The sequence below is a fragment of the Aptenodytes forsteri genome, unplaced genomic scaffold, assembly GCF_000699145.1.
Source record: "Aptenodytes forsteri isolate BGI_AS27 unplaced genomic scaffold, ASM69914v1 Scaffold224, whole genome shotgun sequence".
NCBI lineage: Eukaryota > Metazoa > Chordata > Aves > Sphenisciformes > Spheniscidae > Aptenodytes > Aptenodytes forsteri.
This window is the reverse complement of record NW_008794879.1, coordinates 885,241-899,790: the sequence shown is the minus strand read 5'-3', so window position 1 is coordinate 899,790 and position 14,550 is coordinate 885,241. Positions and strand designations below refer to the sequence as shown.

The following is a 14,550-nucleotide window of genomic DNA, read 5'->3' as shown; positions in this document are numbered from 1 at the left end:
GCTCGGGCGGCCGCCGCCCGGGCGCGGGTGGCTGGCGGGAGTGGGGAGGGCGGTTTCTCGGGGCTGTGCGCCAGGTGGGACGACCACCGCTGGATGCTGACGGAGGAGCATAACGGAGGAGGAAGACCCCGGGATGAGCCCCAGCAGGACCTTTTGCCTGCGCTGTGCGGGACGAGCTACGCCGCTCGCAACCGGACAGGCTTGCCTGGAGTGACTTGCTGCCAGCATCCCTCGCTGGGGGTAGCTGCTTGCCTTACTGCTGAACGCCGAGCGTGGTGGAGCAGGTTCGGACCAGCAAATGGCCGTGCCCCTACAGTGGAAACACGGTGATAAGTTGTGTTAGGTTTTGCTTGTCCCCTAACCTCATCAGCCTGACTGTAGTAACCAGGAGCAGCATGGGCTGACCTAGCTCTGGTGGGTCGTAAGCGCCGCTGAGGGTCCCTGCTGCAAGTTAGGGGTGATGTTCTGGCCAGTGTGAAGCTTGTGAGCAGGGTGTCATTTCCATTAAAAATCAGACACTGAGAAAGAGCAGTCTTGCTGAAGTTCCTGAGATAAAAATATCAAAAATGATTTAGGAAAAGCCTTCCTGAACTTACATTGTGTTAATGCATCTGTTAGTGTTAACAGACCATCCGTGCTGTCTGTTAGCATCAGCTTGGACCTGGAAGCAGCCTGGCCAGAGGTGCTGTGCACCCAAGACGCTCCTGGGACATGTGTGTCGCCATTTGTGTTCATCTCCTGCCCCAGGCAGGGTTACCTCCTCCAGCGCAGCTGGAGGGGTAATGGAAAGCCCTGAGAAGTAAGTGCAGACCTGCTGCACTGGGGAGGTGCCAAAGCCGCAGTGGGATCACTGCAGGGTAGGTGTGCAAGGGTGGGTGTGAGAAAGCTTTGCAACTATGGAGAAAGTCTGCTCTGTGACCTCTCTCTCACCTACACATGCATCTACATGCAGCCCCTGGTCTAGAGGCCTTGCTGCCTCCAGCTGAGCATGCTGGCCGCCCTGCAGCTGTAGAGGCTGAGATGTCTCTTCCTAGGATTTAGGGCACTGCTGATTCAACCATATGCCAACCTACAAGTGCCTCACTGGAGGTGTCTGCCTGAGCTTGGGTTAGACAGAGCTTAACCCTACCTTGGGGGAAGGGTACCTTACCAATTTGCTTGTGCCTGGAACCAGTTTGTCAACTGGATTTATAGGTGGCCAGCCATGACGCTGCCATAAAGCCAGGTCAAGCCTCTGGAGTGCGTGCCCCCTTGCCCTTGAGGGCATGAAGTGCAAAAGCTGTGGGCTGGCGTGAATCTACTGCAAGGAGCTAGTGAGAACAAGAAGAAAGAAGGGGACAGCCCCTGAGAGCCTGAGCAGCAGAGTACTTGTGGAAATGGGTAGTTCACTGATTTGGTGGGACACACAAGGAGTTCTCCTCAGGAGCCATTGACTGGACTTCTGCCAGTTACCAGCAAAACGAGGTGAAATGATATCCCATTATCTGCTGATTACTCGGTCATTAAAATGTGAGACTGCCTGTAGTTCTGGTATTGGCAGGCTGTTTCCTAGGGTCATTAGGACAGTGGTGGTAGCCACACTGTCTAGGAATGGCAGCGTCTGCCTTATTTGCAAAGCTGTTGAGTGTATCCTTATTAATATTTACACCAACCCCTTGGGAAAAAATATTCCTCCTTGTTCCTGCATCATCAGGGAAGGCTTTTTTGTTCGGTTTTATCTTAATTCTTTATGGGAACTCTTTCCTTAACCTCTCTAGATTTCAGGTATACCTTTATTCTTTTTGTCAGGTTGCCTAAAGCTTCTGTCATGAAAGAAATATGTGTATCAGTGCCTGAAAGAGAGAAGCTGCTATTTTAAGGAATGAACATACAATACTTCAGAGGGCTTTCTCATCATCACTCCAAATTATAGTTAAAGCTGCAACCAATAATGTGCCCCATCGGTTTTTTAATAAGAAAAAAAGGCTTTGAAAACAGTTCATCTAAAATAAAGTATGCTGGAATCCTTTGGGTTATATTCCAGTTACTAATGTGGTCTGGTGGTGCTTTCCTTTTGCTTAACATTGGAGTGTATTGGTAAATTTAAAGCCAGAATCCAGGGAGTTACAGCAGAATGCTTGTGGTTGTAGTTGGTTAGTATTTTATGATGCGTTGTTCCTGATAGGGGCCAGTTAATTTAAATGGCTACCTCTCTCCATATATGCACTTCAGCAGAACAAGTAATCTGTCTGCTCCTCTCAACCCTTGGCTTTTTAGTTAAAAATTTGATTTTCATTTTTCATTTCTGGCAAATGGAGACTGAATGTGTGTTCTTTTAATAATTGTAGCCAGTGCAGTGTTTATCCCAGGCAAGTTCTGCTTGTCAGTAATGCAGGTGGGCAAAGCTCAAGAGAATGGCTATTAAAAATGTGCCTAGCATTTCTGTGTGCATTACTGTAGATGCATGGGGCACTTTATGTGGTGAGTAAAGGCACAGTCTTTGCCTCAATTAGGTATAAATGAACATGACAAGATACAACACCAGGATAGGTAAGAAGGAGGGAGAAAGCCGTATAGGGAGGGTTATAGGGCTGCTTGCCTGGGTGAAATATTGCATGCCACATATTCTGGCTTCTGTAGCAAGCAAAAAACTTTAAGAGAATACCATGGATTGAGAAACAGTGCAATCCTGGGCTGAGGTTTGTAGGGCCAAGTGGTGAGTATGAGGGTTAGGGGTCCTGAAAGACACTGAAGCCACAGAGGGCACCTACCTGCACAGTGAGTTACACACTTTGTGCTGGAAAACGTGTAGTCTACATAGATGAGACAGACAGAAAATGGAAGGAAGCAGAAGTGATATAGAAGGAAGCAGACCAGGTGTAGGTTTCCCACGTCTGGAGTTCACATCTAGTTCCTCAGTCTTTGGACAGCAGTTTTCCTTCCCCTCTGAGCCTCCATTTCCCATATCACCACACCCTTCCCTCTTGAATTTTGGTTTTTAAAATCCCATGCTCTTCTAGATGTTCAGAGTGCTGCCACTAGATGCATTCTTTGTTCCTCCTGTTTTTTGCTGCATTATTTTCTGGATGTTTACCATCATTTTACTCTTGACAGTGCATCATTTGGCCCAATTTGAGCTAGTTTCTCAGAAGAAAGATGTCACTTTCTTTGATCCTCTTTGGCACCACTCTTCCAGCAGAATCATTGCTGCCTCACCTGAAATGATGCATGATGTCTGACAAATGCAGTAGTATTTGTGTATTTGAAGACTACAGGTTGCATCCTATGGTGGACCTATAAATACTGCTGGAAAAGCAAGCTGCTGGGGGTGATTAAAATGAACAGAATCTGAGGCTTGGGTTTTTTGAAATCTTGAAAAGAAACCTATTGGAAAGAACAAAAAAACCTCTCAGTCAGAGCCTGTGTTATGCTGAAGCAGATAGAAAGAAGGCAGGAGATCACAGGAGTTTCCACTGCCACCTGTGGACAACCACCTATGTAATTAGAGGGCAGATGCTGGGATATGGGACTAGCATGCTATGGTTTCAGTTACTGATGTGCAATACATCACTTTACTCTCCCTTTCTTCAAGGTTTTTTTGTTCTTGCCTAGACCTTCCCTCAGCTCCTTGATGTGCACCATGCATTTCCAGGATTTCTGCAATGCCTGACATTGTTCTACGCTCATTTTCGGGAAGCATTGTCTGGCCTTATGTGCCCCCATTGCATCTCACAGCGGGCAGTGGAGTTTGTCCCCTGAGCAGCCCTGATGGGAAGGGAGGCTTTCCCAGTCTCACGGTAGGGAGTGGATCCCATAGGTCCCAGTGCGTTGTCTCTGTGACAGTGTCAGCTTGAGCAGATCCTTTTCCTTCTCCCTCATTCCCCTGCTGGCTGGGAAAAAGCCTTTCTCCTTTTTTGTTCCAAGCAATTTGTTGGCTGGGCTGATACCCTGAATCAGTTCACAGCCAGCTGTTATTCACCTGGGGAGGTGAGGTGGGGGAGAAGGCACTGTGCCATAGTGCTGAGCATTCATAAATACCTTAATCTGGGACTACATAGTGGGAGGTTAAACTTGAGGCACAGAGGAGGTGTGGTATGGCTAGTGTGACACTGCCTCAGATGTTGGTGCGGCAGCAAATTGGGAGACCTCTGTTCTCCTGCGGGACTGCTGCTCTCTTCCTTAGGCTGCCTCTCCATTTTTTCCTCTTGCTCCTAGATTTTCCCATCATGAGTAATGCATTGAGTACCACCTGTAAATTGGAGAGTGGAGGCAGAAATATGCATCTTGATCTAGGCGTGAACCTGACTTTTTGTTGTTATGCTGCTGAAAGTGAAATTCCTGGAGCTGTACAATCTCTTAAGCCTCCAGGACACCGCTGTGACTGTAATTTATGCTGGTTTTAAAGCACCCCTTTCTGATTTAACAGCTGTGTAGAACAATCCTACTGCAAAGCAAAATTGGGTTGTAGCACCTCTATCTACTGCATGCTCTCAAGGAAGTGAGATGAGAAAGGCACTGCCAGTGACGGCATATATGTGATGCTGAACAAGCCTCAGCACTGCTCCTGGACTATCTCACAGCCACCTAGAGCATTGTTTAATGGCTCCCCTTTCATGGTCTTGGGGAGAGATTATACCCTTGCTTTTCCTTCTCTGAAGCTGCTGTGAAACATGCGTGAGGTCCAGGAGGTGCACAGGGATGTGAGAGTGCCAGAAGGTACAGCAGGGGAAGCACAGACCTGCTCAGGCACACCAAGGACTTCGCCCCATCCCCTCTCACGTGAAGCAGTACCGGGCTGTTTGCAGAGGTCTGGCACGGAGGCAGAGCAGTGCTGGGACTCCAATCTCCACCTCCTGAAGTAAAAGGAGATGCCGAAGGAGTGTGAGGCACTAGCATGTCCCGAGCAGCTGTAATGCTGCCCTTTGGAGGGAAAGTGAGCTTTGTGAGCTCCCGTTGTAGAATCACCTGGTGATGATACCCAACTGCTGGTGCCTGGAAACTGGCTCTGCAGGGTCTGGGGAGGTTTCCCATCAAAGGCGGGAAACTGAGGCCTGTTCTCCAGCCCCTCACGCTGGTTCCAGGCAATTCTGAGAAGGGAGGTTGCTGTGTTCATGACTGCTCCTGTTGGTATGGAAGTGCCAGCAAGAGTGCCCAGCTGCTGTGCTTTGTAAAGTCTCAGTCTCTAGGACTGTATGAGAAGTTTTGCTAGGTCTCAGCCTGCTTACTTCTGCCTGTGCTGCAGGCTCTTTAAAGGAAGACTTTATTTACTCTGTGCCTGATGGCCTGTGTGATTTCCCCAGTAGTACCGCTAATAGCTGGCACTATTACTCTGCTTCCAGTATCTGATTGTGAAAGCTGGGGGGATTTGCAGAGCAAAAAAAGTGAGAGTGCAATGCCAAACAGCTTTCTAGCTGAGCTGTGTGCATTAGTTCGGAGCAGTGCTGATGGTCTGTGTTAAAGTCTGGTACCGTCCATCTGGGCTTGAGCCTTCTGGCTGGGTTTATTCAAGAGCTGAATTGAAGTTTTAAGCTGGCTGGTGACTGCTTGTTCCTTATGATATCTTGCAGTCGTGGCTGTTCTTGTGCACTGGCACATACATGATCAGACTTGTACAAAGTGAAGGAGTGTTGACCTTCTGACCTCGTGCCTGTCCCAGGTGCCCCTCCTGTCTTTTCACTTGCTTGTAGATAGAAGCAGCACTTCTGGTCCTTCCTCCTTGCTGGCTGATGACTACTTCCAGTTCATTTCTCACCACAGTGGTGTGTCCTTCCATTTTTCCCTCCTGACTAATGACAGGAGGCAACCTGTCTCGTTTTCCCTCTTGTTTTACTTCGCGTATTCATTTTCCTATGTTCTTCCTGGGTCTGTGTCAGATTCATACTCACCTGTTGCCCTGTATCTTCTTCACCTCTTGGTGCTGCATCGTGTTTGTTTTCCCTTCTTCCCATGGTCTTCAGGAGAGTTTTTACAGTCTGTGATTCAGGAGTGTATTTGAGGACTGTCCTATAGGATCCGGAGTTGTAGCATGGTGTTACCAAGGCCTGAGGTATCCTTCAGACTCTCTATGTGCTGCAGAAGTGTCTGAAGAGCTTTTTGGAGTATACTTCATTTGTTCATCTGTGCTGGTAAGCTGGACTGGTGGTAGCACTTTGCTGAAGTGCTGCCTGATCTGTGGCCTGGGTTAGACGTAGAGAGCTGCTGGAGAAGGTTGTCCGGGATGAGCAATTGCAGAGCAGTCTTTAAGATTAACCTTTCTGACCCTGGGTCTTCAATATCAGAAATTTATAGGCAATGTGCTTCCAATAAATTCCTCCAAGCAGCCTGTTCTGCATTTGGCAGTCAGTCAGGCTTCTTAGATGAGCACACATGTACACTTAGCCTCAGAGTTGAGGTTAGAGTTATCTGCTGGCTAAAGGCTGACCAGATGTTTGAGTGCATCTGGAAGCCTGTCCTCCTACTTAGACATGCAAAGGCTACCTCTTCCTGTCTGCACAGGCAGATAGAAACTGTTTGTGTCCATCACTCCAGTAAGGACCGCTGCACCAGTGGAGTGCATGCTGTAGGTGATGGACGTCATGCCTGCTGCTGGTGTAAAGTGACTTGGCAGGATCCAAGCAGCATCCATTTTGCCCCATCTGTTCTCCTGTCCTGCAGGATTGCTTAGGGCTTGAGCACAGCCCTGCACTCTGGTATTCCTGGGGATGCCATGAGGCACGTTTTGCAGCAGAACAAACTTAAAGTCTGATTCTGACTTCCTGAAGGCTGTGGTTTTTGAGAGATTTTAAAAGCTTATCTAAAGAACGAAGCTTTTTCCTCCTCTGTGTTTAAAAGAGTATGCCCTGGAACCACAGGCTGAGTTTGGCCTACAGAGTTTCTTCCCTTATTTTCCAAGGTATTGCATGCACTTCTCTGCTCCTTAAGAAAGAGGAGAACTGGGCTGTGAGGGGTCTTGACTGTGTTGTCTGTGTGCCATGTGCTACATCCCTGTAAAACTGTATTTCTACCTGCTCCAGTAAGTCTGCCTGCCAGCTGTGTTTTGTGTTACTCATTTGTTTTTGTCTCACTCAGAGTGGAAAGTTCTCCTGAGATGCTGTGGCACCCTCTGACTAAGTGTCACAGCAGTTTCTTTGATGAAAGGTGCCTTGCTGTGTTGAAGTGAGAGGCATCAAGGTGAAGGTGATTGAAACCCTGCTGTCCTGCTCTGCTTCAAGCAAAGTGATGCCAGCTTTTGACTCGATAAAAGGTGGAAGCTGGATGAGTGTCTTGCCTGGAGCACGGCCTGCTTGGGCTGTGCTCTGCTGCTGGTTTTGGCAGATACTCAGGTGATGAGCCAGGCTGGTGTTACTGTTGAGAAGACCCAGTGTTGCCTTTCAGGAGGAGAAAGCCAGGGCCAATCTTCTTGTGTTTTTAATTAATGAAAATTCAATTTTGACCTCAAGACCTGAGAAAAAGGATGGTCAAAGAGGACTCTGTGTGAGCAAAGCAAAAATGCTGGCAAGCTGCTGAGCCAGACGACCTGCTGGTTTGGCACCATGTTTTCCTCTAAGCCCTGTACTGCAGTGGCCCGGCGTGAATGTCTGTACTTACTCAGCTGTGTCTCCCTCTCCCCCAGCAAAGCGGGCTGAATTCCTTCCTGTGGACCATCAAGAGAGATCCCCCGTCTTACTTCTTTGGCACCATCCATGTCCCATACACGCGTGTCTGGGATTTTATCCCAGAGAACTCCAAGAAGGCCTTCCAGCAGAGCCACATCGTGTACTTCGAGCTGGACCTCACGGACCCCTACACCATCTCAGCTCTCACCAGGTGCCAGCTCCTGCCGCAGGGGGAGAACCTCCAGGATGTGCTGCCCCGTGACATCTACCGCCGGCTCAAGCGGCACCTGGAGTACGTCAAGCTCATGATGCCATCCTGGATGACCCCAGACCAGCGGGGCAAAGGGCTGTATGCAGACTACCTCTTCAATGCCATTGCTGGCAACTGGGAGCGGAAGAGGCCGGTGTGGGTGATGCTGATGGTGAATTCTCTGACAGAGGTAGACATCAAGTCACGAGGCATACCCGTCCTGGATCTGTACCTGGCCCAGGAAGCGGAGCGGCTGAGGAAGCAAACGGGCGCTGTGGAGAAAGTGGAGGAGCAGTGCCACCCACTCAATGGGCTGAACTTCTCCCAGGTGAGACAGAGTGTGCAGGGTGCCAGGCTGGCTGCTTGGGTGGATATCCCAGCAGCAAGAGCACGGGCTGGAGCATGGAGTAAGTGCTCTTTACCCAGAGACTTGCATTTGCTCCCTGCAGCCCGTGCCTCTGCCTGTGCCCTCGGGAGAGTTTGTTAGCTGTAGGAGTTCAGGCCATGTCCTAAATTCATTTAGACCTGGCCTGAGGAGACCCTTCTCCTCTTCCCTGGGCAGCCTTGGGCAGGCTCCACTCTAAGAGATGCTGGACCTTTGGATGTCTGCTCTCTGATCCTGGCTGGGCTGCCCTGCAGGAGCCTGGGGCAGGCTGGGGCTCGGTGTCTAAACTTGCTTTTGTAATAGCTAGTTAAGAAGAAAGGTGTGATCATTTGCGGGAAGCAGGGGTGCTGTGAGTAAAGCTGAGAAGTAAGTGCTGGTTGGAAAAGTATCCCAGTGGACTTCTCAGTGCCCTCAGAAATAGGGGTCCATCCTCTGCATTGGGAAAAGTGTTTTTTGTTTTTGGGGTTTTTTTCCCTCCTTTGAGACCAGGTGAGAGTCAGCACAGCACAGCTTCTTGCAGGGAGCTCCACAGTTTAGTGCACACCCTTGTGCAAGTGCCTTTGTATTTGCAAACCAGTTGGAGTTTGGCACCATTGTTCATGCACTGTCACAGCAGGAAAGCAGAACAACCCCTGTGTTGTCCGTGTGTTGGATGGGGTGGTCGTGGGCTCTCCTCTCTGAACTAAATACACCGGGAAGCAGCGTCTGTCACTGTCTGTGCCTGCCTGGTGGGATCACAAGCAGGTATAAGGTTGCTCCCTGGCCTGGGGTACCTTTGCTGCAGGGAGGTGCTAGTTTGGGGAGAGGAAGTGGCGTTTGCTTAGGAATAGGTGAGACCTGCTGCTGCAGCATGCCCTGGTAGTCCAAGGTGGGAGGACCTTTGGTCATGTGGCTGGGGACTTTCGACTGATGCCTGACCCTTTCCCCTGCATCCTGAAGCCTGTCCCATCACCAGTGCAGTTTCCCATGCTGGAACAGAAGGAGCAGAAGGGGAGATGCAGCCCAGCAAGGGCAGGGACAGCAGCTTGGGGCAGATGTCAGAAGTGCTGCTACCAACCTGATCTCCTTCTATGACCAGGTGACCCGCCTAGTGGATGAGGGAAAGGCTGTGGATGTGGTCTACCTGGACTTCAGCAAGGCCTTTGACACTGTCTCCCACAGCATTCTCCTAGAGAAGCTGGCGGCTCACGGCTTAGACAGGTGGACTCTGCGCTGGGTCAAAAACTGGCTGGACGGCCGGGCCCAGAGAGTTGTGGTGAATGGAGTTACATCCAGTTGACGGCCGGTCAAGAGTGGTTAAACATTGGACCAGGCTGCCCAGGGAAGTGGTTGAGTCCCCATCCCTGGAGGTGTTTAAAGGACGTGTAGATGAGGCGCTTAGGGACATGGTTTAGTGGGCATGGTGGTGTTGGGTTGACGGTTGGACTCGATGATCTTAGAGGTCTTTTCCAACCTCAATGATTCTATGATTCTATGATTCTATGATTCTATACCCTGGCCAATCTTGGCAGGGGGCCACAGTGCAGGGAATAGCACGGCAGCCAGGGGTGCATTGCTTGTGCAGTCCTTAACTGCAGGCAGGGCATCTGCACTCCTCTCTTCCCTTGTTTGGAGCTGGGTGGCCTCATTCATGTCTCCAGTCTTTTGCTTAACTGTGCTTTGAATCCTTGTGCTGTTGCTGTTTGCTCGCAGCCACAGTAGGAATGGGCTGGGGAGTTCCATCTCCTCCAGCTCTTATCTGGCTGAGGCTTTATTAACATTATTGTCTGTGTTTTTCTTTTGCTGACACTGCCCCTCTGGTTTAGCAGGATAGAAGTGGGGGGAGGGGGCAGCATATGCTTTCTCCGCTGCCTTATAAGACAGTGGTAGGGAGGCTGAAAAATACAGGTTGCAAATCATGTCCCTATTAAGCTTATGCAACTGTTGGCACTTACTTTAGGCCTTCACGCAGCTTTCTTCAAAGAGTGGCTGTTGCTGTGCTGTTTTGCAGGTGGAATAAATACCACATGAGCCGGGAAGCTGCCTGGGGTGGGGACACAGAACTGCAACATCTGGAGTTGCCCAACCTGGTGACATTTATTGTGAGAGCCCAGCTGAGGGGGTCAGGGCAACCAGAACTGCAGAAGAAACTTAGCTCTAGTCAGGAAAATCAGAGCCCGTGATTACGCCAAGGTGGGTGGAGATGTGCATGTGCATCATGCAAGCTGCTACTCCTCCTACGCCTGCTCACTTCCAGGGGGAAGGAGCACGCTGTCCCTTGTGGGAACAGGTCTGGAGCAGCTGCTGCACCACAAATTCACACCCTCACTTCTGCCCACTACTAGATTTCTAGTACAGGCAGCTCAAGGAAACGGAGAACCAGAGGCAGATGGTTTTTATCTTTCTAAGCCAATTTCATGGTTGTTTCAGAACCTGACTTGTGAACTCTCATGGTTGGCAATTCTGTAAATCTTTGATTTCAGAGCTTTCTTCTCAGTTTATTCAGGCAGTTGAGTTAATTACGTGTTTAATATAAACCAAAGACTTTGAAATAGGCTCTTTGAAAATTATTTCCTTTGGTATTGTGCTGCTGTCTGGGAACCCCCAGCAGCAGACCACTTCTGTGTCTGCCTTTCAAGTGAGCGAACACACAGGGATGACTTACAAACTTCTGCTGGGGAAAATGGGGACAAAGCCCATAAGGAATGGTCTAATCCTGTGCAAGAAATGCTTTTTTGTTGCAGCAGACTCACAGATGATTTACTTGGCAGAGAAGCAAGTTCAGTGCTCTCAGGTTATGTTTCTGCATAGGATTTGCTCTTTCTTTCCCTTATGAGGTGTACTACCTGGTGAGGAGAACTCCCAGGCCACTTACAAGAAATACATTGTTATTAGCTAGGTCCCTCTTTCAATCCATACTATCGTACAAGGCCTGGTTGGTGTGGGTATGTTATTGCAGGTGAAGGTCTGGAACAGTTTATCATTGATTGTCTCCATGGGGTTGCACACTGCTCAGTAACTGCAAAGTGCAAAGAAACCCAAACTGGAGACTTCCTTCTCCTTGTGAGGAGAGAGAGGAAAAAAATAAACAAAAAACCACACACATACTACAGCTAACACTGCCTGTCATGGGGCTCTTTTTCTTTGGCTATATTTGTTCCAGTTTCCTCTTTATCTTTTGTTTTATGACTCTTACTTTACCTGCCAAATCTCTCTGTTCTTTTGCTCAACTCAGGATGGCTGCCCACATAGCCAAGCCATAAAAGAATCATTTCTGTATGGTACACAATCTGTGAAATACTTTACTGCCTCCTCAATCCCTCTCTCTCATTCCAAGATCTATGCAACTTTAGGGAGTATGGAAAGATTAGTCTGTCTCCATGCCAGGGCCATGGTGTTTATTTTCCTGTTTCATGCTGTTTCTATCCTAGTTTGTCTTAAAGACTTTTCTCCCACCCCACCTTCTTTCATGGGTAGTGCCTCTCTTGTTGCAATACCCTATAAGGGTGCAAGTCTCATTCCTAGCAGCATCTGGGCTTCTAGAAGATAAAAGGCTTTGTAGCTATACACAATCTGCCACTGCTGACTTCCAGCACTGGAGTCAGTCCCTCAGACCTCCCAACTGTTCCTTTCAAGTTACGCATGTGCTTACATGTTTGCTGGATTGGAGGCATTAGTGCTCCAGCCTAAAGCCCGTGCAGCTTTGCTGTTGGCTCCAGCTGTAGTGTCATGAACGTCAGTTTGGTATTGGCTCAGAAAATGAGCTGGCTGTGGCCTGTACCGTGCCATGCACTTATAAACAGACTGTGCTTTGGCACACTCGCGTGGTGTCCAGGCTGTTTCTCACAGACCGGTTTGAGGTTAAACCCAAGAAGTTTGGACTTGTGTCTACCCTCTGCGTGGGACCAAGGCTTAAGCGTGTAAACACTGTCCAGCCATCACCGCTTCCTAGCCAAGACCCTGGCTAGTTTGGCTTCTCCAAGCTTGGGACACTTGATGGAAGACCCTACCTGTTAGGTGTCCTTGATTTGAGAATTGTTTTCCCCATGTGGCTTCCCTGTGTCCAGAACTTGCCATAGCACCCTGTTCCTACCTAGGTGTCTGAATACACAGCTAAATCTTCAAAAGTAGTCTTCAAAGGCGCTTGAGTGGCAGTAGAAAGCAGGGAGTCACTAAGGACTGACTGCTCCTGAAATCCTGGCTCCAGGTCTGGGACTGAGCCCTTGAAAGTCTTACCTTTTGCATCTTTCAGCCACTTCCTCATACAGTTAGTTGCAGATAGAAAATGAAGCAAAAGCTTCTAGGATTGATAATTTTGCGTTAATTAGGACATTAATTGTTCATGTCTCTACTCAAAGAGCAACCTCTGCAAGCAACAAAGCACTGAGACATTCCTGCTTTTCTCTAAAGGGTTCCCAGCTCTTCCAAGTTCTGGACTACTAGCACAACTCTGTGAGAGCTGTAGACTCCTGCTTAGCAAATACAAGCCTCCTGACTAACAGCAACATCATTTTTCTTGCTTAATCTATGTACCCACTCGGGTAAAAGGGCCACCCTTGATAGCGCCTGGTATAAAATTATCATTTAGGAGCAGTCCACGTCTGTGGGGAAAGTAGGAAGCGAAGACACCACTGCCTTGTTACGTGTGGAAGGGGGAGTTGGTTGGTTTGGTTTTTTTCCCCTTCTAAGGAAGTTAGAGAAACAGCAGCGATGGCTTGAAATTTGGCCCAAAAGATATATGAAATTGGAGAGAATTGTGCTTGTCTCCTCATTTCAAACAAAGGGCTTTTTTGCTACATTGAGTTGATCAGTTATAATGTTTGTCTTTAATTTCTGTGGCAATGAGGTCAGATCTGGCAGTGTTTCCATTCATGAGACCCCGATTCAGGTTCACCTTTGACAACAGCAGTAACAGAGAACCTCAGAGAAAGGAAGAGCAAGGAGAGGCACATGGAGTGAGCTCTGCAAGGAGTAGTTCAGATCCAAACTTGGAGCAAAGCAAAGAGCAGTTGCTTGATGAAAGAGCTGACAGAGGAGCAGAGCACTCACTGCTGAACAAGTTGGACGGGACACTACTTGCGGTAACCTGATTGCATCTCCTGCCCTGAGGGTGTAACTTCAAGATGTATGTCTGAGGAAAAGCCCTCCCACCTCAGGTGATGGGAACATCAGGGTTTTCTGCACATGAACTGGAGTTTAAACAACTGAATTGATCCTATTTGCATCTTTGGCTGCTGGAGTCTGTGACCTGGATTTGTTTTTGTTTTCAGTTTGTGTGTAGACACACCTGCAGCCTCCACGTCTAGACATCAGGGATGGGGAATGGGCTGGCTGGTGGGAACCAAAATAGCTGAGGCTTCGCATTTCTATTGTCATAAATTAGAGTTTAATTAAGATCTTATTAACTACCTGGGGAGTTCAGGGTTCTTCTCTCGGTGGGAGTAAAAAGGGAATTCAGTTGCTGATCCGCTGTCTCTGCATTCACAAGGGTGGAGACTTTGTTTCAAACAGCCTGGACTCTGCTGTAAGGCTTTGAAATCCCAAAGTGCAGATTTTGCTGTGGCACCAGTTTGCACTGGTCACACGTGCCATTATAAGCTCCTTGTATTTGCACTCTGCACACCTATCAACTAGCTGGATTTTCCCATTAAAAATGTCCTTTGCTCAGCATATTACACAGCAGAAACAGAAGATGTCAGGCGGTAAATGTGGCTTCATCTTTCCTCGCAGCTCCCACAGACGGCCCCTTGCCTGTGGCTGGCTCACGGTGTTGCAATGTGAGCATGCCAATACACTTTCCTCTTTTCGCAGTTAGCAAGGGCTGCGCAATTAGTTGTGTACTCCGCTGTGAGAGTGCTCGTCACTGGGTTATCCTGCTCTCCTCTGCAAGTCAGCACTAGGCTGGTGGGCTGGTTGGCAGACACACTCTGTGACACTTGGGATCCTCTAGCTTTGGGTGGGAGTACTGTTGCTGCAGAGGAGCATAGCCCTGTCAGCGGGTTGAGAGGGGCCCTGGACATCAGAGGCCGCTCGAGGGAGCACACAAAGGTCTGGGCTGGATGCTTTTTGGAGAAACTCAACCAACAGTGAGGGGTGTGGAGCGGTGTCATGTCCCACCTACGAGAAGGGGAGAATGACTAAGGTCCGCAAATCCCCTCGGTGTGGATTAAGGTGAAATAACACTCAAGGTCCAAAACCAAACTCCAACTTTAATGGCACAAACACTTCTATAAGCATCAACCCTCTATGTCTCAATATATAATACAAGCTAAGCGGCTTCGTGAGGAGTTGAGGTAGGCCTTGTACTACTTAGCAACATCAAAAGCAGAGAGCAAGAAGGAGAAGGAGGAGAGAGAAAGAGA

At 48.8% G+C, this 14,550-nt stretch overlaps 1 protein-coding gene across 1 annotated transcript in view; it reads left to right on the top strand.

Annotated features, from left to right (window-relative positions):
- LOC103895143 (metalloprotease TIKI1) overlaps positions 1–14,550 on the top strand; it is a 162,745-nt gene that overhangs the window by 78,587 nt on the left and 69,608 nt on the right. Inside the window, exon 2 of the mRNA XM_009274662.2 lies at positions 7,592–8,152. Coding sequence (XP_009272937.1) covers positions 7,592–8,152 — 561 coding nt within the window. The remainder of the gene's footprint in view (positions 1–7,591; positions 8,153–14,550) is intronic.